We start from the raw sequence: 27690 nt of genomic DNA on the forward strand, positions 1-27690 counted from the left end.
TTAAACAGAGCTTACAGTAACTGATACATTGTATAATTACACAGGGCTTACAGTAACTAAGGTATCATTACACAGGACTTACAGTAACTAACATGCGGCTTACAGTATCTAACATATCATGTATTAGGGCTTACAGTATCTAACATATCCTTACACAGGACTTAAAGTAACTTATATCTGCGTGGCTTACAGTATCTAACATATTATTACACAGGGGTTACAGTATCTAGCATATTATTACACAGGGCTTACAGTAACTGATACATTGAATAAGCACACAGAGCTTAAAGTAACTGATACACTGTATAATCACACAGGGCTTACAGAAACTGATACATTGTATAATCACACAGGGCTTACAGAAACTGATACATTGTATAATCACACAGGGTTAACAGTAACTGCTACATTGTATAATCACACAGGGTTAACAGTAACTGATACATTGTATAATTAAACAGAGCTTACAGTAACTGATACATTGTATAATTAAACAGAGCTTACAGTAACTGATACATTGTATAGTCACACTGGGTTAACAGTAACTGATACATTGTATAATTAAACAGAGCTTACAGTAACTGATACATTGTATAATTAAACAGAGCTTACAGTAACTGATACATTGTATAATTAAACAGAGCTTACAGTAACTGATACATTGTATAATTAAACAGAGCTTACAGTAACTGATACATTGTATAATCACACAGGGTTAACAGTAACTGCTACATTGTATAATCACACAGGGTTAACAGTAAATTACATAGGGCTTACAGCATCTAACATATCATTACACAGGACTTATAGTAACTAACATATTATTACACATACTTACAGTATCTAACATATCATTACGCAGGACTTAAAGTAACTTATATCTGCGTGGCTTACAGTATCTAACATATCGTTACATAGGGCTCACAGTATCTAACATATCATTACACCATATTATTACACAGGGCTTACAGTAACTATCATATCATTACACAGGGCTTACATTATCTAACATATCATTACACAGGGCTTACAGTATTTAACATATCATTACACAGGGCTTACATTATCTAACATATCATTACACAGGGGTTACAGTATCTAGCATATTATTACACAGGGCTTACAGTAACTAAGGGCTTACAGTAACTAACATATTATTACACATACTTACAGTATCTAACATATCATTACCCAGGACTTAAAGTAACTTATATCTGCGTGGCTTACAGTATCTAACATATCGTTACATAGGGCTCACAGTATCTAACATATCATTACACAGAACTTAAAGTAACTTATATCTGTGTGGATTACAGTATCTAACATATCATTACGCAGGACTTAAAGTAACTTATATCTGTGTGGCTTACAGTATCTAACATATTACTACACAGGGCTTACAGTAACTAACATATCATTACACAGGACTTACAATTGCTACAATTTTATTTTTATTTTTTTGCAAGTCATTAATGCCCCTATGTTCATACCCTGCTGCTGTTACATGAAGTAGTTAAAAGTATAGAACCATTTAGTATCAATATATATCATTGGTAGGAGTGATAAATAAGTAAGGGATACAACAACAAAATATAAAAAATTAAATGAGGCAATTCAGCTTGAAGATTTTGAAAATGTAGTATATGTGTAAGATGTATTGCCAGTGTTCTATGTGTAAATCTTTCACCCCATATATGAAAAGGATAGTAAAAGAATAAACATGCTTATATAATTAGGTATCTGAAATATAAGATTGATAGGAAATCACTATGCAAAATATATACAACATTTATCCGTCCAATGCTTGAATATGCAGATATTGTCTGGGACAACTGCTCTGCCAATCTTAAAAATGTATTAGAATCTGTACATCTAGAAGCTGCAAGGATTATCACAGGTCTAAGGAAAGGTACATTACACCAAACTCTCTATATATATATAAAAAAAAAAAACTAGGCTGGGAATCTCTGTCTCATTGAAGGATGAACCATAAGCTAATTCAGATGTATAAAATAACTTACAATTTATCATCCTCATACCTCCATGACATAATCGATCCTCTTATTCATATCCCAGAAAATGATAGGTATACTCTAAGAAATTTAAGAATGTTTAACCCACCACTATGTCGTACAGAATCCTAGCTATGCTAAGAGCTTCTTCCAAGTAATGTGTAACAGGTTCAATGGACTTGAAAATGATACAGTACATTCCCCTACTCTAAATAAATTTAAGGCCAAGGTATATAATGAAATATGTTTTAATAATGATATCTCTGATGTATTTAAAAATTGTGAAAGCAGAAAGGGTTACATAATCTTATGTCAACTGAGAAATGAGGCGAGTAACCTGAACTATTATATGTTCAAAGATCACTTGAAAGAGTCTCCATCTTGTCTGTGTGGTGATGATTATGAAACTGCTATCCGTTATCTTTTACAGTGTCCAATGTAGTTTTGAAGTGTGTCTGGTTAGTCTTGATTCTAAAATACCTCTTTTAGGAAGCACTTTGTTAAACAATACTGAAAACAAATCTATACGTGATAGTGTTCTTAAATATATATACAACACAAGAAGACTTGTTTAATTAATCAAAACAATCTATAAATTTTGTTATATATAGTCATAATTGATAAAATACTGTCATTAAACCATTAATCCCACTTAAACCATTATGTGATTCTACTGATTGTTATATATAGATTGATGTTTATACTGGGCTTACAGTAACTAATACATTGTATAATCACACAGGGCTTACAGTAACTGATACATTGTATAATCACACAGGGCTTATAGTAACTGATACATTGTATAATCACACAGGGCTTACAGTAACTGATACACTGTATAATCACACAGGGCTTACAGTAACTGATACAGTGTATAATCACACAGGGCTTACAGTAATACAGTAACTGATACATTGAATAAGCACAGAGAGCTTACAGTAACTGATACATTGTATAATCACACAGGGCTTACAGTACCTGATACATTGTATTATCACACAGGGCTTACAGTAACTGATACATTGAATAAGCACACAGAGCTTACAGTAACTGATACATTGTATAATCACACAGGGCTTACAGTAACAGATACATTGAATAAGCACACAGAGTTTACAGTAACTAATACATTGTATAATCACACAGGGTTAACAGTAAATGATACATTGTATAATCACACAGAGCTTACAGTAACTGATACATTGTATAATCACACAGGGCTTACAGTAGCTGATACACTGTATAATCACACAGGGCTTACAGTAATACAGTAACTGATACATTGAAGATACATTGTATAATCACACAGGGCTTGCAGTAACTGATACATTGTATAATCACAGAGGTAACTAATACATTGTATAATCACAGAGAGCTTACAGTACCTGATACATTGTATAATTACACAGGGCTTACAGTAACTGATACACTGTATAATTACACAGAGCTTACAGTAACTGATACGTTGTAAAATCATACAGGGCTTACAGTAACTGATACATTGAATAAGCACACAGAGCTTAAAGTAACTGATACACTGCATAATCACACAGGGCTTACAGTAACTAATACATTGTATGATCACAGAGAGCTTACAGTAACTGATACATTGTATAATCACACAGGGCTTGCAGTAACTGATACGTTGTAAAATCATGCAGGGCTTACAGTAACTGATACATTGTATAATTACACAGAGCTTACAGTAACTGATAGATTGTATAATTACACAGAGCTAACAGTAACTGATAGATTGTATAATCACACAGAGCTTACAGTAACTGATACATTGTAAAATCATGCAGGGCTTACAGTAACTGATACATTGTATAATTACCCAGAGCTTACATTAACTGATAAACTGTAGAATCACACAGAGCTTACAGTAACTGATACATTGTATAATTACACAGGGCTTACAGTAACTGATACACTGTATAAGCACACAGGGCTTACAGTAACTGATACATTGTATAATCACACAGGGCTTACAGTAACTGATACCCTGTATAATCACACAGGGCTTACAGTAATACAGTAACTGATACATTGAATAAGCACACAGAGCTTACAGTAACTGATACATTGTATAATTACACAGGGCTTACAGTAACTTATACACTGTATAAGCACACAGGGCTTACAGTAACTGATACATTGTATTATCACACAGGGCTTACAGTAACTGATACATTGTATTATCACACAGTGCTTACAGTAACTGATACATTGTATAATCATGCAGGGCTTACAGTAACTGATTCATTGTATAATCATGCTGGGCTTACAGTAACTGATACATTGTATAATCACACAGGGCTTACAGTAACTGATACATTGTATAATCACAGAGAGCTTACAGTAACTGATACATTGTATAATCACACAGGGTTAACAGTATCTGATACATTGTATAATCACAGAGAGCTTACAGTAACTGATACATTGTATAATCACACAGGCCTTACAGTAACTGATACATTGTATAATCACACAGGTCTTACAGTAACTAATACATTGTGTAATCACACAGGGCTTACAGTAAGTGATACACTGTATAATCACACAGGGCTTACAGTAACTGATATATTGTATAATCACAGAGAGCTTACAGTAACTGATACATTGTATAATCACGCAGGGCTTACAGTAACTGATACATTGTATAATCACACAGGTCTTACAGTAACTAATACATTGTGTAATCACACAGGGCTTACAGTAAGTGATACACTGTATAATCATACAGGGCTTACAGTAATACAGTAACTGATACATTGAAGATACATTGTATAATCACACAGGGCTTACAGTAATACAGTAACTGATACATTGAAGATACATTGTATAATCACACAGGGCTTACAGTAGCTGATACACTGTATAATCACACAGGGCTTACAGTAACTGATATATTGTATAATCACAGAGAGCTTACAGTAACTGATACATTGTATAATCACGCAGGGCTTACAGTAACTGATTCATTGTATAATCATTCTGGGCTTACAGTAACTGATACATTGTATAATCACACAGGTCTTACAGTAACTAATACATTGTGTAATCACACAGGGCTTACAGTAAGTGATACACTGTATAATCACACAGGGCTTACAGTAATACAGTAACTGATACATCGAATAAGCACACAGGGTTAACAGAAACTGATACATTGTATAATCACACAGGGCTTACATTAACTGATACATTGTATAATCACACAGGGCTTACAGTAACTGATACATTGTATAATCATGCCGGGCTTACAGTAACTGATACATTGTATAGTCACACTGGGTTAAAAGTAACTGATACATTGTATAATCATGCAGGGCTTACAGTATCTGATACATTGTATAATCACAGAGAGCGTACAGTAACTGATACATTGTATAATCACACACGGCTTACAGTAACTGATACATTGTATAGTCACACTGGGTTAAAAGTAACTGATACATTGTATAATCATGCAGGGCTTACAGTACCTGATACATTGTATAATCACAGAGAGCGTACAGTAACTGATACATTGTATAATCACACAGGGTTAACAGTAACTGATAGATTGTATGATCATGCAGGGCTTACAGTAACTGATACATTGTATAATCACAGAGAGCTTACAGTAACTGATACATTGTATAATCACGCAGGGCTTACAGTAACTGATACATTGTATAATCATGCAGGACTTACAGTAACTGATACATTGTATAATCACAGAGAGCTTACAGTAACTGATACATTGTATAATCACGCAGGGCTTACAGTAACTGATACATTGTATAATTACACAGGGCTTCCAGTAACTGATACACTGTATATTCACACAGGGCTTACCGTAACTGATACATTGTATAATCACACAGGGTTAATAGTAACTGATACATTGTATAATCTCACAGGGCTTACAGTAACTGATACATTGTATAATCTCACAGGGTTAACAGTAACTGATAGATTGTATGATCATGCAGGGCTTACAGTAACTGATACGTTGTATAATCACAGAGAGCTTACAGTAACTGATACATTGTATAATCACAGAGAGCTTACAGTAACTGATACATTGTATAATCACACAGGGTTAATAGTAACTGATACATTGTATAATCACACAGGGTTAATAGTAACTGATACATTGTATAATCACACAGGGTTAACAGTAACTGATATATTGTATAATCACACAGGGTTAACAGTAACTGATAGATTGTATGATCATGCAGGGCTTACAGTAACTGATACATTGTATAATTACACAGGGCTTACAGTAACTGATACATTGTATAATCACACAGGGCTTATAGTAACTGATACATTGTATAATCACACAGGGGTAATAGTAACTGATACATTGTATAATCACACAGGGTTTATAGTAACTGATACATTGTATAATCACACAGGGCTTACAGTAACTGATACAGTGTATAATCACACAGGGCTTACAGTAACTGATACATTGTATAATTACACAGGGCTTACAGTAACTGATACATTGTAGAATCATGCAGGGCTTACAGTAACTGATACATCAAACTGTATTATTGCACAGGACTTACAACAACTGGCCCATACAAGTTACTCACCATTTCTGCGATCTTGAGGTAGGATGGCAAGCTCTTTACCCATTCCCTATCCAGTCCGATGGAAGGTTGTTCTGCAGGTCCAACACTTGCGCTTGTTGTGGTCTCGGTGGTCACATTATACTGACCAGGTGCTGGAGCGTTGTAGTCTGTCATACTGAACCGTCGCTATTTAGCTGATCTAGATCTGTAAATAAGACAACAATCACTGATATATATTTACTCTAAATCAGAATTTCGATGATATAAACCTACCACAGACCAATTTCATTACAGAGTTGTAAGGGACCTCAAACTCATAGGTATCAGATAGTGATATACAATTGTAATAACAACAGATCCCATACTTGACTTAATATCTATCTTTGTATATTGGATTTCTAGACCATTACAATAAATAAATGTATATAATTCAAAGAAATGTCAGTGTTTACGACTGATAACTAGAAAACTGACATGCTAGTGAACCATGAATTATCTTTCCTGATCCGAGTAATATGGCATTATCCATGCTTATGTCTCATGCTGTGAAATCACTAATATTTGTGTGCTTTTTTAAATTTCATTGATTTCATAGGAAATCTTCATTCATATATTGATAAAGGTCTGTAGAGTTATTACAAGTTTGATATAAAGCAATTCTCTGCTTGAGAGGGCATTCTTAATCCATGAATTCATGTACCCATGAAATGGTGTTTTGTCGGGAAACCACAAAATTTTGGCTAAACGAGAATATCTGATGTCACAATATCCTAAATGTACCATTTACCACTGAATCGAACAATTATTAGTCGGATGAAGCTATACAAGCAAGGTATATTTGACAATATATCTCATTCTATTTTTATTAAGTGACCTTGATCTTGACCTTGAAAATTGTTAAACTCCTAGTGTTGCATACATGTACATTGGTATGTGAAATTTCTGAAAGTGGAAAAATGTTTGAAGCTGCAAAATGACAAAACTTTAAATCACTTTAATGGTTTTATATTTTCTTCTTTTCTCCATTTGTTCTTCTAAATCCCTAATTGATCAATATTGTCATCTTATCAACAAGAGATTCATGTCATCAAGTTTAATAAGTAAGAGTAAGTTTCCTGACAGATGATAGTATTATTACATACCTACTGATATACAATTCTTATAATTAATACAGTCAATACAAAAAATTTGCAGAAGATGCATTATCTGCAGGCACTAACTTTTGGTCATATGCCACCTGGCTACTACCTCCTTGCAACTGTGCATGCCTGTGCGAGTGTTTGAGGCTTTTAATTGTATCGTTTTGCTTTAGAAGCAGAGCCACTCACTTGAATGTTGCAACACAGACTAGCACCGGGGGTTCCCACCCTAGACAATGTATACACCACCTGTATTGGGCTATTGTAGTTGATTCTGAAAATCTATGCTATGCTAACTCCTTCAGGTGCTGAACCCTAGTAGTCTGCACGGAAGGCAATGGCCAGAGTGTCAACCACTTAGCCTGATCCATTAATTCCTAAACAAAACATGTCCATTTTTCTCAGCCAATGAAAATGTAAAGAAAAGCAGTCAGTAATTTGCCTAGAATCCAGCCGAATGAATCACAATTAATTTTATGGTGAAAGTTCACATTTATGATATTAAAGGTGAATTATTGCCATTACGAGCTCCCTCGAACCAGGGAGACTTGGTACAATATAAGTAGATGCCAGGACCATAAAATGTAGAACCTGTCTTCATGTTTGTTGCTATGTTACCTAGAACTACCCTCTAGATCTGTAACCTGATTTTAGTGTATCTGTGCCCAGGCATGGTTATATATTGTCAACATAAAGTATAAAGAAAGCCGTTCAAGTATGTGTGTGCCTTGTATCAAATAAAATTGTTCAAGTACCAGAACCCTGTATCAAAGCTAAAGGAAGCTGTTCAAGTATTAACTGTAAATCTCTGTATGAAAGGAAGCTTTCAAGTACATGTGCCTTACTATCTGTGTAAATGGTACAACGGTATTTCTAAATTTTAATACAACATAAAATATGAACAAATAATACTTAAATACATGTACTTTCATATCACATTTATAAACATAAAACATCACTTAAGCAATTAATATCTTATACAAATGCCAGGATTAAGATCAGTCACGAAAGGACTAAACTCTGTTAACTTTGTGAAGACAGGTATTGAAGGGCAGCTAGAGTGGCATGGAGTGAGGTGGAATATGTCTGGTTACAGCAAAGTACTGGAAAATCATGGCAGACATTCATCTGAGAAAGGGTTGCTTTTAAATCACTGGTAATCTGCCCACATATGATGCTGAGGTACTGGATGCTGAGGTACTGAATCTCTAAGCTTAAGCAATTCCTGATGGTGCCATGGGAGTCAAGGATAGAAGAGATGAGGTGCAAGGGAGAAAGAGAAAGAAGTACCAGTAGCTGGTGGAAGACTGCCATCAGCAAGGTTGGAAGGCATGGTGTCTACCAGTAGAGATATTGGATACAAGATTTTCTCTGGTCAATCAATGTGGAGAAGCTTTGTTTTGCCGGGCGTCACCCAATGGTAGGAGCGAAAAACAAATGCAGATTGGAGCACCAATCATGTGCAGGCATCACGCTGAATGATGAAGAAAGCCGGAGGAGGTGTCAGATGGTCACCAGCAAAAGTGCAAAACATGCTGCAGGATCTGGAGGAGGCAACAGACATGTTAGCAGTAGTGACAGCTGACCACAATTAACAGGGCAGGGCATGACCAACAGAACAGCACACGTCCGGAGGTCACCATAGAAAAGGGCCAAAACATCTGGCAAAGGATCTTTCACTTGATGATGGACTGGCCTGAGCATTGGAAACTCTAATGTATCAAATAACCAAATACATTATATTAGTGTACAACTATACAGCCCCATCTGTATTTAGAGACCAACTAATTGAAGACTCAAAAAATGTCAGGAAGGTATATATGTAGCTAGCACCTTGTTTGGAGTGGATTCATCTACTTGTAGGGGTGGGTTCAGGGCAGGGGCCCGCTTGGTAGCCTGCATCTCCTTGTCCACCTATAGCTACTTTTCTGTTTGAAAATTTGGTGGATTCACTTGAATAACATGCACATAGGCAGGTACATGCCTGGTGGTCACTTTGAAAGAAAGGATATATTGCTTGCATTTGATAGGGTTGCAGTCTCTCGAGCAGATCAAGAGTGGACTTTGAGCTTTCATGTCTATAACCTGCATAATATAACCTGATCCCACTCTATTCATTTCTGTACTATATATTAAGGTGTGCTATCTCTGTCAAAAGCAGATATCATCTAGCTTATAATAGCCCATAGCAACAACCATCTGTACAATGTGATCTAGATATATATCAAGTCACAACATTGGATAAATATTATGACACTGTTCAAAAAAAATCTTAATATATGACGTTAGATGGAGGGAGGTCAGCAGTATATCGATAAATTTTCTAGAATAAAATAATCTAAATTAGGGCCGGAGTAGAGTGGGGGCGTGTCCCAGAAGGTTTGAAATCTAAAAGCTCTGTGAAGCATTCTGGGCTTATAATAATCTTTTAAAATCTGCTGAAGTTTTAGATAAATTTACAAAATATCTTCCGGCCCGTCGGGATAGCTTGATGAAAAACCTACTGGTCCGCTAAGAAAACCACTGGCCACAGACCAGTGGTTAATATTCCACCCCTATATACTTCATGGGATGTTATTGTTCTTTTGTATTGTTTTTTACTGAATAGAGAATCTCCATATATGGACATTGTACTTTAATATACATATAACAATGACACTGCCTGACATCATTGTTGTACATATAGCTGTTTTGGTGTGTACATTTGAATTCATGAAGTGTCTGCATTACATTTATATGTATTGTTAATGTGTTAATCTATCTATAGTTTGTGAACATTATAACACAGTTAGTGTAAAATCAGCTAGCAAAGTTGGAATTTCATGCAGTACTTACAAACAATACATGCAATGTTGACAAGCAATACTCTGATGGACAACAAGACTACTGGGGAGATAGTGCAGCCGGCACAGGTTTCCTTGGAATTGCCCGACAAATAGCTATGTCAGCCCTCCCACACAGGTGAGGAGATGTGGTTTAGGGTAAAGCTTATACTGTGTATACAATAACAATGCTACATCCTGGAGCTGTCAGCCATGGGGATTATAGGGAGGTGTCAGCCATGGGGATTAAAGGGAGCTGTCAGCCATAATCTCTCAGATGAGATCACAACCTCACTATATTTACATATTTATGCTTACCGACTCGCTCAACCTCCCCCCTCCTCCTCCTCAGACATACATATACATACACATCGCACATACACATGTATTCTGCCAACCGTACCGATATAGCTTTACATTCTACACAGGTATTTACTTTCAATGTGTATAACACATGTTACATATTCAATTAACAATAATTGAACTGAACGTTAAACATGTACATCTATGTAACATAAAAATTCACATTTAAGACTAAAAGACTTAATGTACATTAATGTACATATTGTTTATAAAGTAACTCTGTCTAATCCAAACCCTGAGTATTCTGACATCCTGTATGTTTAATCCACTATAATACTGTATTTCTGATGAAAAAGCACCAGCTGTATGCATATATGCTCCCCAGAAAGTTGAGAAAGATATTGACTGGATGCAAAGGCCCTATAATTACCACAGATAATAATGTGTGAACCGCTTTGAGATGACCTACGAACTAGGTTGTGATGAAGCGGTATATAAGAACCTCAAATTATTACAATTATTATTATTACTACTGTGTTTGTATATATATAACACTGTAGTTACCAAATTATTCTTAACGGCCCATGAACACAAAGAGGTCATTATATCAGGGCCAAAACGAATGAAAGAGTAAAAGACAAACATTAACTTTTGACAAGTTAAAGTGGCTATGGTTAGTTATAGACCAACAGTCTTAGCTTGTAGCTACAATATGTAGGTTAAAATTGTAGAGATATTTACTGTTTACTTTAAAAAAGAGATTTGACATCTATTATTATAAAACTTTTCTTCTCTTGCTAGCTAAAGGTCAATGCAACCTAATAACAAGTGTTTTACTGTAAATGGTTCGTGACATGCTTATAATACACTGAGGCTGGTGTTCACACTATAATAAATAGGAATTTGAATGGGTAATGTATTTCACTCTACATATATGTAATTCCAGCCCTGGTTGATCATGAGATAGCATTCACGCATATTAGCCTCTTGGCCGTTCTATATTAGTAGCCTTGAATTTGTATACTGTAAATGTGTATAGACAGGAGTTACTGTGATCTGTAGACTGATCATTAATGTATACATATAGGGCGAGGGGAATCGTTTCTTTAACCTATCATTGTACTATAAGTATATTACTATACTAATGTCACTACAATAGTTGTATATAACAATTATAGTTGCAAGGACAACTGTAGAGAGAATAGGTTTGAGCAGGAATATAACAAAATAATGATGATCACCTCCTAATTACAAAATTTAGAATTACATGTAATAGTATGTATGGTTTTAAATTCAGCTATATAAATAAGCACACCTCTTTGAAGCTTAGCATTATATTTGAAAGTGAAACTAAAGTGTAAAATTTTCAAGATATCATATATACAACATTTCCAGAAAAGTTAACCTTTTTCCTTGCGAACATTAATACCCCAAATCGTCTCAATCAGGAAACAATTAATCCATCTATTTCACTTTTTTAATTTCCTATTTAAATGGTTTTAAAAAACCATTTGATACCCGTGCATACCACTCTGAACAACCTATCTTTGAATATTGTTTTTATTTTGTTCCTCATGCATGACCTCAAGAGTCACTTTTGTCATTGAATATGTTTCACAATAGGCGAAAGCTTGCATATACTTTAGCAGGAAACAATGAGGAAACAATTGGTGTGTATTTTTGCATCAAAACTGTCCCAATACTTAATAAGTACCTTATACACCCTCACAGACCCTAATGTGTATAAAAATTAAACGACATTAGTATGTAAGTGAATAAAGTGAGGCCATAAAACATGTACCTGCTATATACATTGCAATGTGCATGTTTAGGACTTAAAGTATACAGAAAACACACATATATTTTTATCGTTATAATTATTGTAACGAAAGGGTAAAATTGTGGCTAATGGTTAAAGCAGAGATATCTATATTACATATATATAGTCTTGATGCGAGGCTATCTGTTGACAAGCAAACAATTTGCTTACTGACGGTTGGACCTAGGCCTGATCACCATGACGGCTCTCGGACATACAAGTTTTCATCAAACAGGAGTGTATAAACTATGTTACACTTAAGTACATGTACTAATTATATTAATACAAGTATATAACTATTGATACTCATTAGTGACATACATGTACATGTGTTATAACAAGGAGACTGAACTGTGATGGTGCCACAAAACTTAAGGATACCTGCAGTCCCACTGCAGGCAAAACCTAGAGAGTTCCACTGAAGTTTTTACGTTTACAGTGATCTCCCCTTCATTTCATGTTTTACATAGCTGTGCATGTACATGTAGTGCAATTGTGCCATGTTGCCAAGGTAGCTCAAGGAGACAGTATAACAATTTGAGGTCCAGGTTCAAATCCTGGTTCAGCCATGATGATGATTTTTTTACACTCGGAACCAGGGACGTATAACTATACTGTCCCTGTCGGAACACAATTTTTTTTTTTTTTGCTAATTTCATCTCTAATATTATTTTTACATAGAAGGCCAACAAGGTATGGGTTTTTTTTCAGAAATGATTTAACAAGCTATAATAATGCTGGAAAAATCAGTTTCCAATGCATAATTATAATTTTGACAGTGACACGGAAACCCTTAATTTTGCATCATCCTAATTCATTTTCAGATGCTCTAGATCTACTATACATTAAGAATCAAGCTAGGAGTATGATATAGAGCAGCTATAGATATACCTAGTACTACAGCTGTGCCAAAATATACAGAAACGTACCTATTGAAACGTACAATGATTCAGAATCTCCAACAGTGTGATCTTTTATGTCCAGTATATGAATCCCCTAGGAAAGTATGCATACCTTTGACAGGTACAACAGATAGCCGGACTGGTCCACATACATCTTTTATTACATGTGGCAGGTTAGCTTGGGGCCTCAAGCTCCTACACTGGCTGCATACCACCAGGTATATAGCTGTATGTAATTTTAACTGGTTGATATAGCTTATAGTGGTATGGAAATCAGTGAATAAAACTTTCTCTTTGGTATGATTACCATGAATGTTGCTATCAGTGGAGATCTTTTAGGGTTATTACAAATACCTTTAAGTATTATAAAGGTGACACACGTAACATTAAAGAACACCCAGATATCAGTTGTTGTTTTTTAAAACGAAACATTAGCACTGTGTATAATGGTGTTAACTCATCAAATTGATTGTTAATTCAGTCAGTAGATATACATAATGTACACTGATGTATACTCAATTTTTTTCTCCGCAGTTTAACTTCTGCTTTTTTTGCTTTCACTACATTGAGGGACAAATGAGATTAAATAAGTTTATACAGCATATATATAATTACTCCATGTGAAGGGAGCGGTTAATACTGGATGATCATGGGATTTACTGGTTACTGTGAAACGGGAATATCTGACCTGGCAAAAGTTTCCCAACATACAGTAATGTATTGTTAAGCATATTGAATAATGCAGTCCTGTATTATACAACATATGGTAAACAAATTACAACACACTTTTATCGAGAATGCTTCTCACCAAATCATATCAGTAGTACATGTAAATATTGTATTAGTAAACACTAGTACAGCTGATGTACCGACTAGTAAACACTAGTACAGCTGATGTACCGACTAGTAAACACTAGTACAGCTGACGTACCGACTAGTAAACACTAGTACAGCTGATGTACCACCTGTACAGACTAGTAAACTCATGTACAGCTGATGTACCACCTGTACAGACTAGTAAACTCTAGTACAGCTGATGTACCACCTGTACAGACTGTAGTCAATTCTAGTAAAGCTGATGTGCCACCTATACAGACTGTAGTAAACACTAGTACAGCTGATGTACCACCTGTACAGACTATAGTAAACTCATGTACAGCTGTTGTACCACCTGTACAGACTGTAGTAAACTCTAGTACAGCTGATATACTACCTGTTCAGGCTGAAGTAAACTTTAGTACAGCTGTTGTACCATCTGTACAGACTAGTAAACTTGAGTGCACCTGATGTACCACCTGTACAGACAGTAGTAAACTCATGTACAGCTGATGTACCACCTGTACAGACTAGTAAACTCTAGTACAGCTGATGTTCCACCTGTACAGACAGTAGTAAACTCATGTACAGCTGTTGTACCACATATACAGACAGTAGTAAACTCATGTACAACTGATGTACCACCTGTACAGACTAGTAAACTATAGTACACCACATGAACCACCTGTACAGACTGAAGTAAACTTTAGTACACCTGATGTACCACCTATGCAGACTGTAGTAAACACTAGTACACCTGATATACCACCTGTACAGACTAGTAAACTCTAGTACAGCTGATGTACCACATATACAGACAGTAGTAAACTCATGTACACCTGATGTACCACCTGTACAGACTAGTAAACTCTAGTACAGCTGATGTACCACCTGTTAAGGCTGTAGTAAACTTTAGTACAGCTGTTGTACCATCTGTACAGACTGGTAAACTTGAGTGCACCTGATGTACCACCTGTACAGACTAGTAAACTATAGTACACAACATGTACCACCTGTACAGACTGAAGTAAACTTTAGTACACCTGATGTACCACCTATACAGACTGTAGTAAACACTAGTACACATGATATACCACCTGTACAGACTAGTAAACTTGAGTGCACCTGATGTACCACCTGTACAGACTAGTAAACTCTAGTACAGCTGATGTACCACCTGTACAGACTAGTAAACCCTAGTACACCTGATGTACCATCTGTACAGACTAGTAAACTATAGTACACCACATGTACCACCTGTACAGACTGAAATAAACTTTAGTACAGCTGATGTACCACCTGTACAGACTAGTAAACCCTAGTACACCTTATGTACCATCTGTACAGACTAGTAAACTATAGTACACCACATGTACCCCCTGTACAGACTGAAATAAACTTTAGTATACCTGATGTACCACCTGTACAGACTGTAGTAAACACTAGTACACCTGATATACCACCTGTTTAGGCTGTAGTAAACTTTAGTACAGCTGTTGTACCATCTGTACAGACTGAAATAAACTTTAGTACACCTGATGTACCATCTGTACAGACTAGTAAACTTTAGTACACCTGATGTACCATCTGTGCAGACTGAAATAAACTATAGTACACCACATGTACCACCTGTGCAGACTGAAATAAACTTTAGTACAACTGATGTACCACCTGTGCAGACTGAAATAAACTTTAGTATAACTGATGTACCACCTGTACAGTACAGACTAGTAAACTTGAGTACACCTGATGTACCACCTGTACCGACTGAAATAAACTTTAGTACAACTGATGTACCACCTGTACAGTACAGACTAGTAAACTTGAGTGCACCTGATGTACCACCTGTGCAGACTGAAATAAACTTTAGTATACCTGATGTACCGCCTGTACAGACTGTAGTAAACACTAGTACACCTGATATACCACCTGTTCAGGCTGTAGTAAACTTTAGTAGAGCTGTTGTACCATCTGTACAGACTGAAATAAACTTTAGTATAACTGATGTACCACCTGTACAGACTGTAGTAAACACTAGTACACCTGATATACCACCTGTTCAGGCTGTAGTAAACTTTAGTAGAGCTGTTGTACCATCTGTACAGACTAGTAAACTTTAGTACAGCTGTTGTACCATCTGTACAGACTGAAATAGACTTTAGTACACCTGATGTACCCATCTGTGCAGACTGAAATAAACTTTAGTATACCTGATGTATCACCTGTACAGACTGTAGTAAACACTAGTACACCTGATATACAACCTGTTCAGGCTGTAGTAAACTTTAGTACAGCTGATGTACCTCCTGTACACACTAGTAAACTTTAGTACACCTAGTAAACTATAGTACACCACATGTACCACCTGTGCAGACTGAAATAAACTTTAGTATACCTGATGTATCACCTGTACAGACTGTAGTAAACACTAGTACACCTGATATACCACCTGTTTAGGCTGTAGTAAACTTTAGTACAGCTGTTGTACCATCTGTACAGACTAGTAAACTTGAGTGCACCTGATGTACCACCTGTGCAGACTGAAATAAACTTTAGTACACCTGATGTACCACCTGTACAGGCTGTAGTTAACTTTAGTACAGCTGTTGTACCATCTGTACAGACTAGTAAACTTGAGTGCACCTGATGTACCACCTGTGCAGACTGAAATAAACTTTAGTACAACTGATGTACCGCCTGTACAGACTAGTAAACTTTAGTACAGCTGATGTACCACCTGTACAGACTAGTAAACTTCAGTACACCTGATGTACCACCTGTGCAGACTGAAATAAACTTTAGTACACCTGATGTACCACCTGTACAGGCTGTAGTTAACTTTAGTACAGCTGTTGTACCATCTGTGCAGATTAGTAAACTTGAGTACAGCTGATGTACCACCTGTACAGACTAGTAAACTCTAGTACAGCTGTTGTACCACCTGTACAGACTAGTAAACTCTAGTACAGCTGATGTACTACCTGTACAGACTGTAGCACATATTCTAGTATCAATAAAACAACAACAGGTATAAATGATATTATTGGTGCACAAAAATATTGCTGTCTCAAATTATAAACCTGCATACTTATTTAAGACCTCACTTCAGGCATGTATATATACACACACATACATATATGTATACATGTATATGTACATGTGCATAAAGGATACAGTATCAAGACACGTAAAGGCATATATTATACATGTGATAATGTAGATTTTTTTGTTACAGGTTTAAATTGATACTACACATATATTGTTAGTGTACAGACATAATACACAATACCTGTGGAACTTCTAGAATGCAAAGTTGGATTTCTGTTGATTTCAGTATTAGTTCATTGTATTGCTATGCTTTTGTTGTGATGACTTAACATTGTCTAAAGAAAATATGACCAGTACAATTTCACTGTTTTAAATATACTTTCATGCAAACTGAACTTGTCTTCCTGTTTCTCTTCAAAATGATTCTTAATTTTTATTAGATAGGACATTTTTATATTTCCACTATTTATGGCTATGCATATATTTAACTAAAGCTGCTACTGGACTATATACAACCATATATAATGTCAACAACTAAAGTTAGTTTCAGTAATCTGGCACATTGACACATTAGATGCCTTGCTCAAGTCCAAGTTTTGAATTTATTTTAGGGAGATGGTCCAACTGACTTAAGCACCTGTATTACAGATCATTAGTCCTTCTAGCTAGCTATACACTTACTAATGTACTAAATATAGCAAGCTTTAAACAAACATTGAAAATATGAGATATCCAACATGCACACATTTAGAGGACAAGGCAACAATATATATATATATACAGAAAACAGAGGTAGGTTTATCACATAATGTACTGTGTTATCCAGTGAATAATCTGTCATTTCTTTTTCGTATTAACCCATGTAATATGACCTATCAGTCCTGTGATTGGTTTTAAGTTTCAATTGTGACGTCACCTTAGGACAGGCAAATGACGTCACAGACTTCCGCACTGGAGTCAACATGGCGGCTTTTTACATTTCAAGGTTGCATGAAAATTGTTGTTTTACACAAATATAAAAAGGATCTAGCACACGTTTTCATTTCATATGAAATTTATGAAACTTTTACAAATTTTTCATCTTTTCATCCTGTGTCGCTCACCTGTTTCTTTTGTTACATGAAACTGAAAAATAGGTAACTTTAGACCAAATTTGGTAACTAGAACACAAGACATTTTAACATCTCTTAAACACTTCTCAAGATATTGTTGTTTGAAATTTGAAATTTTAATTTTAAAGCTTTTAACCCACATTGATGTTTGACTCTGGCTAGCACCTAAAATTGACATTTGACCTCATTACTGTAATTAACATATATATAATGTACATAACATACCGTAGTATCATGACTCTAGACCAAATGCTTCTTTGAATATCGTCGTGTGAAGTTTTTTTACATTTTTGACTCCTGTGACCTTGAAAGTAGGTCAAGGTCATTTTAAGAGGAAACTTTATAGCACTCTATCCCTGGTACCTACTGGTCAAATATCATGACCCTGGGCCTTATGGAACTTGAGAAGAAGATTGTTAAAGCTTTTAACCCATGTTGACGTTTGACCCCCCAACTAGCACTTAAAGTTGACCTTAAACCTCATTACTGTAAAAAAGAAAATATTTGCACTGCTGGTCTACATAACATACCCAAGTATCATGACTAGTTCAAATGGTTCTTAGGATATTGTTGTTTGAATTTTTTAACATATTTGATCTCTGTGACCTTGAAATAAGGTCAAGGTCATTTTAATGAGGAACTTTATAGCATTCCATTCCCTGTAGCTACTGGCCAAATATCATGACCCTTGGCCTTATGGAACTTGAGAAGAAGATTGTTAAAGCTTTAAACCAAAGTTGACATTCGACCCCCGACAAGCATTTAAAGTTGACCGTTGCCCTCATTACTGTAGCTGAACAAGAGGCCAAATGGGCCTGCATCACTCACCTGGTATAAATCTCACAGTTGTAACCTTAAAAGTGATCTCAAATAAAGCTACAGGAAAAATATCATTATTTATGATTAGAATTCATTCAATAGACCCTGTTATTTTTTTTTAAAACATTTCACCCCTGTGAGTGAAAGTCGAACAAAGTCATTATGTTAAACAAATTGTATAGCCTTTCATCTCAGGATGCAACTTGCAAAGTATCAACATCCTGGGACCCATGGTTATTCAGAAGATGTTGTTTAAAGATTTTAAATAAATTTGACCCCTGTGACCTTGAATATAGGTCAAAGCCATTCACTTTAACAAACATAGTAGTCCTTGATCCCAGCATGCTACTGACTAAATATCAACATCCTGAGCCTTTTGGTTATTCAGAACAAGTTGTTTAAAGTTTTTACATATTTGACCCCTGTGACCTTGCATATGGATGAAGGTCATTCATTTTAACAAACTTTGTAGCCCTTCATCTCAGCATGCTATTGGCCAAATATCATCACCCTGGGCATTTTGGTTATTGAGAAGAAATTGTTTAAAGGTTTTAACATTTTTGACCCCTGTGGCCTTGAATATGGGTGAAGGTCATTCATATTAACAAACTTTATAGCCCTTCATATCAGCATGCTACTGGCCAAATATCATCACCCTGGGCATTTTGGTTATTCAGAAGAAGTTGTTTAAAGGTTTTTTTAAAACGATTGACACCTGTGACCTTGAATAAAATTGAAGGTCATTTATTTGAACAAAATTGGTAGCCCTTCACCCAAGCATGATACTGGCCAAATATCATCTCCCTGAGCAGTTTGGTTATCGAGAAGAAGTTGTTTAAAGGTTTTAAAATATTTGACCCCTGTGACCTTGAATATGGGTGAAGGTCATTCATTTGAACAAACTTTGTAGCCCTTCATTTCAGCATGCTACTGGCCAAATATCATCACCCTGGGCTTTTTGGTTATTCAGAAGAAGTTGTTTAAAGGTTTTTTAAGACAATTGACTCCTGTGACCTTGAATATAATTGAAGGTCATTCATTTGAACAAACTTGGTAGCCCTTCACCTAAGCATACTACTGGCCAAATATCATCTCCCGGGGCAGTTTGGTTATCGAGAAGAAGATGTTTAAAGTTATTAACATATTTGACCCCTGTGACCTTGAAAATTGGTGAAGGTCATTAATTTTAACAAACTGTGTAGCCTTCCATCCCAGTTTGCTTCTGGCCAACTATCGAAACCCTAGGCCTTTCGGTTATTAAGAAGGTGAGTGAACCAAGTGCCAGGTGAGCAAAAAATGTATTCGCACTCACTGGTCTACATAACATACCCAAGTATCATGACTCTAGTTCAAATGGTTCTTAGGATATTGTTGTTTGAATTTTTTAACATATTTGATCCCTGTGACCTTGAAATAAGGTCAAGGTCATTTTAATGAGGAACTTTCAGGCCAGGTGAGCTAAAAACTGAAGAGAAAAAATCGGTATATTAAGACCTACATCAGGGGACATACTTTCAAAAATGGAATTGTAAATATTTGGAATCAACTCGCTACAATTGTGGTATATTCCTCAACCTTAAATGTTTTTAAATCTAGACTCAATAAGCATTGGGTCAAACTTCCAATCAAGTTTTTACCATTGTGCTACTAATATATATTATTTAGTTGTATACCCGTCCTCTGCGCAATCTGTAAATAAGGGAACAACTATGAAGAAGCGTCAACAGAAGCAATGAATTATGCTTACGAAGACATCAACCACCATGAACCAAGTGCCAGACAATATCAGAATGTCGAGGAAATGTTTACAACCTGATATAGTCCTATATGTCAGTGATGTGTATGTCTATCCATAAAATCAATACACTTTTTACATTAATTATATCGCCTTGATGTATCAATTAAAACAGGCTCATCAACATTCAGAGAAAACTCCATCAGTCTTGCGGCAGTGAGACGTCAGGGAAAGTCTATATAAGGGCTATGAATAGCAGTGATTCATTTGCACAAGTTTTCTCGTCAGTCTGCATTACTGGAGTCGGGACCATCGACCCGCCCACAACCTGTCATTAACAAGTTACGAACCTGTGCTCAAAACAAGCTCTTTATATGACACTCAGCTCATGTGCTTTATACAAAAGACATCCCTGGTCTCCAAAATTCTATGTCTATACAACTTACCCAAATAAATCTTGATTCGAAGTCCTCTAAACGTTCAATTTTGATCTAATAGAGACACCACCAACAACAGGAAATATTTATGTGTTTTTCATAGAGGAGATACCACGAAGGGAGGTAACTCGAATATTCGTAGGCAAGGGAGCACACACTTAAAAAGTTCAAGAGAAGTAGAACAAGAAATTAAACTAACTTTGCCACAATAACTGAACATTTACATAACACTTAGAATTTAGGAAAACTAATAGAACACACAAACCTTTTCATAAAAATAGGGATTCACCTGCGTACCAGTGTATAAACAGCTATTTCATTTTTTTTATCTAAAAATTAAATGTTATAGTTGTACGGCACTAGAGTAGCTTTGTGTGCACTCCGTTTTGGAAGAAGAGATAGACCATGTAACGTTACATCAAGGAATTAGATTTTATTTAAGTCCGTGGTTACATGTAACAGTTGTATGAAAGATCTTTTAGATAGGAATAAATCAGATTTTTTTATATATATGTAAGATCATGGCCAAGGAAGTATACAAGATTTTAAATAATATTGTTTCAGAATTCTTGAGGAGTGTTATCAACAAAAACCAAGTTTTATATAATTTCAGGAAAGTTGACACTGTGACTATACCAAGAGTAAATATTACCACATATGGTAAGAAATCTTTTCGTTTCGAAGCAGCCTATGTGTGGAATAGCTTACCGAATGAGATTAGACAAGCAGAAAACTACAAGGTTTTCTGTAGGCTGTTGCACACCCGGGAAGGTGATCTCTGCCAGTGTTCTATATGTTCCTGACTTTCATCTTATTGCTCCCCCATTTTATTTGAGTTTTTGCTTTGATTTTGCCTTTTACATTACTTTAATTTGTCTGAGTATTTTATTCCATCATTTTCCAATATAAAATATCGAATTAACCATTTGTGATATTATATGAAATATGTGCTTGCTAAATCTGATATGTTTTTTTATGCTTTATGCTTATGATTTATGCTTAAGTAATAACTAGTACTGTTTCTGCCTTTTACCATGCATGTGGTATCATCAAACTGTTTTCTGATTATTTTTGTAGTTTCTAATGATATAGTTTTTGCTGTATAATCCTACTTTTTCTACTTTCATGCTTTTTACCTTGTTATCCCTCTGTTTTATACACATGTTGTCGTAAAAATAGCTACACAGAGCTAATGTTTAAATGTTATGCCATATACGACAGTAAATAAAGCTTCTTGTATCTTGCATTCTCGTCGTCAGAAAGCTACATTATCGCAGCTAGATATAAATATGTCAAAATGACGGGACAGGATGAATAACTGAGGAAGGAGAACCTACTGATAGTAAATAGGATCGCATAACAAAAATATTTTACTTGTTGTGACGGTTATGGTATGTGTGTGATATCTGATTTAAAAGGTGTTAGATCAGTGCAGTTCTGGGTGACAATGTATTACACAGTCGAATAGCTCCAGAAAAGTATGACCGGGCATGATGAGTTGCAGTCTAATAAGGATTGACAAAGTATTTTCGTTTTGGAATTAAAACTTTGTTTAGTTCCTCTTTTTCAAATGCTTCTAGGCCGTGATTCTTTTTTGTAAAACATGGCGAGAGATGAATGCTTTCTGCAGTTTTGAAGAGTTGACCATTTTGGAGCATTTAACATATCTGTAGCACTTCCTGTGTGTTCGTAGTGTGTACCTAGCTCTTCGTCTTTGTTTGCTTTCGATTCTGTTTTGAAACGTTTCCTGCCACGGGTTTAAGATAGCCCTGCAGTTTTCTAATAGTCAACGTGCATGGCTTGTAGGCTTGTTCTAGGTATCTGATGTTGTGTGTTCCTATGTTTGATGTTGTTTGCTTTCACGCCTCTGCGTATAAATCTCGGTATGTTTTCTGTTTTGTTTATGATGTTGGTGGTGTGAGAGTCTATGTCAAGTCTGATGTACTAATGGCGAGGCCATGTGAATGTGGTGAGGTTTCGTTTGAACGCATTAGCCAGTCATTTTCCCAGTTTTCTAAATGTCCGTGGTAATATTATGGTTTTGGAGTTTGATACGATGGTACTGTACGTGATAGTATCACCAACAAATCATCAAGCCTGACCGTTATTGAATTAGATAGATCTTGCTGTGAAATCAGGTATCAAATATGACATGATTGTGAATACATATGTACATGTATGATATAAGTATACATTTTGAAAGTATTCCTATCTTGCAGGTTGAAAAGAATTGTACTTCATTTTCTACTACACCCCATCTTTTACAGAGTATATGATCTTTTTTTTTTTGGCTTTGAAGTGGGGCAACCACTACTAACACAGTTTGGACAAGTAGGATTCGTTGCCATTGTTCCCGTCATTCATAATTTTACAAGAAGCGATGTGATCCTCACAATAACAGTATGATCCTACATTCTCTTGATAAAACACCGATGGGTAGATCCAAAGCCTAATTTGGTGTTTCCTACTTTACCATTTTAATCCCTCAAGATATTCTTATTATCTTTACATATTCAAATTCCTTTGAATTCTGATAGACAAATTATTTCCCCAATCTCCAATGTTCCTGCTTTTCCTCTTAGGTCATGTCATGTATTCTACCTATAGTCACGAGACTGTGGCATTTACTGTGATCGATTTGTATACATTTGTTAGTATCTCAAACCTTAACTGTTGTGGTCTTAGTTGAATATCCTCTTTTCCTTTTTATCCTCGAAATTAAACGGCTTTACAAAAGCCGTCGTTTCGTTATTTGGCCCGAAAAGACAACAAGTTTGAGACAACTGGAATGACGAAATTTAAATGCGAAAACACGTAAAAACGAAGTGAAACAATAAGTCATCAGAGACTTACCTTAAAATATGTGTTGTGATTTGGCGACCCCTAGCGAATTTAAAATTTAGTTTGGGTAATTTCCCTGTGAAATAACGTCATTTAGTAAGTCTTTAAATTAGGGTGTTCTTTTTGGGGTTTTTTTATCGTTTGCCGGTTAGCCTGCTCATTTAGAACTGGAAGACGAATTATCCCATTTTAGACTTAAATGGTTTGTCTCGTTATTTTGTTGGGAAATAACATTACGACGGCCATGGTGAAGTAGCGAATTTATGACATTTTCAAGTTAATAAATGGTGTTCTAGTGGGTTGCCAAAAAGTTTGAATGGTATTTGTTGAAGGCCTGTAATTTGCGCCACGAATTACATTTTTTCGAATCGAAATGATGATAATTTAGAGACAAATGAATGTCACCATTATGCCGCAAAATAACGAAACAACGACATTTAATAGGTAAAATGTCATTGTTATGATGAGAAAAAAGGAAATATTGAAGCGGCATAAAATCCACCATGATCGTCAGAAAATCAGTTACAAATAACTGGCTTACGGATTTTCATTATTTTTCAAGTGATTAAATTCATTGTGATTGCATTACTTATTAGTGTCTACAGAAACTCTTGAAACATAAAAGAATATATACTTTACAAAATAAGCTGTCCATTTTCTCGAAATATAATGTAATCTCTTTTATAAAGTTATTTGCCAAATTCTATAGCCATATCATAATTTGATTAACACACTGATTCATGTGTATTTTACCTAAAGGTATTTGTTTATGACATATGTAATCATTTAAAACCCAGGGCTTTCTGAAAATAACAAGAGGATTCCGAAGCAGGGATCTTGCTTTCAAGAGTTGGCAAGGGTTTTGTTACCAGTTCTGTTACGCTCTTAAATTAAGTTGAGCTAAAAAAAAGCAAGAGTCGGATAAAAGAGAGATGCAGTTTGTTCCAATAAGGATAAACATACCCACCTAATGGTTACAATACATACAAGTGTCAATAAAACCATATTTCGAACTCGAAATTTATAAAACTAGAGCAAAACAGGAACTAGAAAAAGTTGAAAAGACATGTTTCATAGTTACTGTAAAATAAATACATTTTGTATTAAAAATATGGAGTAAACATAATATAATATATTTAGTCAAATCACGTGCAAACGATCAATATAAAATTGTAACGAGTGTGTTTATGTCAAAAAGATTATGCTGGTGACGAAACATGAGTAAAGTGTGCCCATTTCAATTGTTTCCGTCTGTGTGTGAATCATTAAACTGAAGTCCCGTTACACGCCATGATGGTTACTCGTCCCTACGATACACTGCAGCATTTACAGGTTTGTGCCTGGTGTGTTGACCAGTCACTTACTTTATCGTCAAAGAGGTATGTAATGTCAATCCTTCGTACTTGCCGTGTATAACATACAAGGTCAGTTAGTCAGAAATGTAATATTGTCCTAAGTGACCGCTCCAGTCTCTCTGTATTTATATATCTGTAGGCTGTATTTCTGATATAATAATTAATCATGTAGCCTGCATATTCATGTTTACATTTATGTGTGCTTGACTGAGTATTGTTGTTGCTTGTATGAGTTGCTTACATGTGTAACGTATATTTAAGCTATAAATAGAAAAGTTGTTGCAAACCTACTTGTATAACTGCGGCATGTGTCACAAACGAACTGAAAAAGGTGCGCGAAAGCAGCTTTTTGCTTATATTTTCGTTTCAAAACAAGAAATACAATTAGGATTGATGCTTTTTCGTACAATTCAAATTTCCCGTTATCGGCGATGCCAGGTCAATAACCAGAACAGCAATAAAAGAACAGTTGAAACCATGCGCTGTTTTTTTTTTTTTTTTTTTTTTTTTTTTTTTCATTATCACGTTTCAAATATATTTTATTGATTAAACAAAAGGATTGAGCAACAGGCTTTGCCTATATAAGTTCTCTCCATGGCTTCCAGTATACTTTTGATATTTGAAGACATTGAATACAATATTTACATACATACATTTTATTTCAACTCATCTCATGACACATGGATACATTTATTGCTAGGTAATATACATTTAATTAGGCTGGCTTAATATTTTCATGTTTCTACAGAAAAAAAATCCTTGGAGAAAAAAAAATACAAACTTTGCGATATTAATATTTAATATAGTTGTAAAATTTGTGTCAAGAAGAATTAAATATACTGTTATAAATATACACAGTATTCAAATCGAATTAAATATATGGATATACGTCTTGAACTTGAGCAACTTAAATTTGCTATGGCAACATGAAATAAAGCAAAACTGATACATGCATGTATTCTGATAAAGAAATGTACCAGGACTTATTTGAAGTAGACATGTCTTGAGATGAGTTGGAAAATCAAATAGAAAATTAACTGAGGAGGAATTGAATTCATTTATGGTTGTATCAAAAAGAGATGTTCGATGGGTGTTTAATAAAAATAAAAAATAAAATAATATGAAAACCCAAAAAGACATCAATAATTATATAAGGACACAAAATAATCTCAATCACTCACTCATTCACTCTAACACCACATTTGTATCTACAGGCATGGGTTTGTTGGTTTATTTAATGTAGTTTATACATATTTGTTTTAAATGAATGTGCAGTTGGGCATTAAATATGATAACAAAGTACACTAGTTCACAGGATACAAATATGTGGCATATTGGTATTTCATAATAAATTATTAATTTTACAATAATTAAATAAATTATAACTATTGATTTACATTACTCCATCATACCTTCAGTCCCTGGACATTTGTTGCCCTGTGATCAATCAACCTTGGTATATTACATGTAAATATATATATATTCATTATCCACTATCAACAGAAATAATGAATTTATCTTACAGAATACAAAGAATACACCAACCACATACAGCTTGTAAATTTATCTATTTAAACCGTCCTGTAGCATTAATGTATTTATGCACACACTCCATCAATTGATTGTTCTGTAAATCACTATTACTAGTGTTTCCATTTAGAATAGTACTTAAAGGTATTGTATTATGGAAATCTTCATCATTTAATATAAGATCCTGCATAAAAGTTTGTCGTTCTTCTGTATAGAGAGGACATTCAAAAAAGAAATGATAAGAGTTTTCAATTGCATGACTACAAGGACAGTTTGGACTATTTTTCAAGTGATCTTTAAACAGATCATAGTTTAGTTGACTAGCACCATTTCTTAATTGACACATTAATATATTACTTTTTCGTGAACCAGAGTATTTAAATACAGGTGTACATACATTTTGTTCTGTGTCCCCTACAATTA

The 27690-nt window shown here is 35.1% G+C and overlaps 2 protein-coding genes across 5 annotated transcripts in view; one reads left to right on the plus strand and one right to left on the minus strand.

Annotated features, from left to right (window-relative positions):
* LOC110466757 (CKLF-like MARVEL transmembrane domain-containing protein 7) overlaps positions 1-21650 on the minus strand; it is a 29583-nt gene extending 7933 nt beyond the window's left edge. Inside the window, exons 1-2 of the mRNA XM_021523483.1 lie at positions 21551-21650; positions 6611-6794 (exon numbers count right to left, since the gene is read on the minus strand). Of these exons, the coding sequence (XP_021379158.1) occupies positions 6611-6763 (153 nt within the window). The 5' untranslated portion in view covers positions 6764-6794; positions 21551-21650. The remainder of the gene's footprint in view (positions 1-6610; positions 6795-21550) is intronic.
* A 4013-nt stretch (positions 21651-25663) lies between these two features.
* The window catches only part of LOC110466839, a 46306-nt gene continuing 44279 nt past the window's right edge, over positions 25664-27690 (plus strand). For all 4 annotated transcript variants that reach the window (XR_002464781.1, XM_021523615.1, XM_021523616.1 and 1 more), the window contains exon 1: positions 25664-25761. The gene's annotated coding sequence lies outside the window, so the exon portion shown is untranslated. The remainder of the gene's footprint in view (positions 25762-27690) is intronic.

This window comes from Mizuhopecten yessoensis, unplaced genomic scaffold (genome assembly GCF_002113885.1).
Source record: "Mizuhopecten yessoensis strain PY_sf001 unplaced genomic scaffold, ASM211388v2 scaffold11145, whole genome shotgun sequence".
Classification (NCBI taxonomy): Eukaryota; Metazoa; Mollusca; class Bivalvia; order Pectinida; family Pectinidae; genus Mizuhopecten; species Mizuhopecten yessoensis.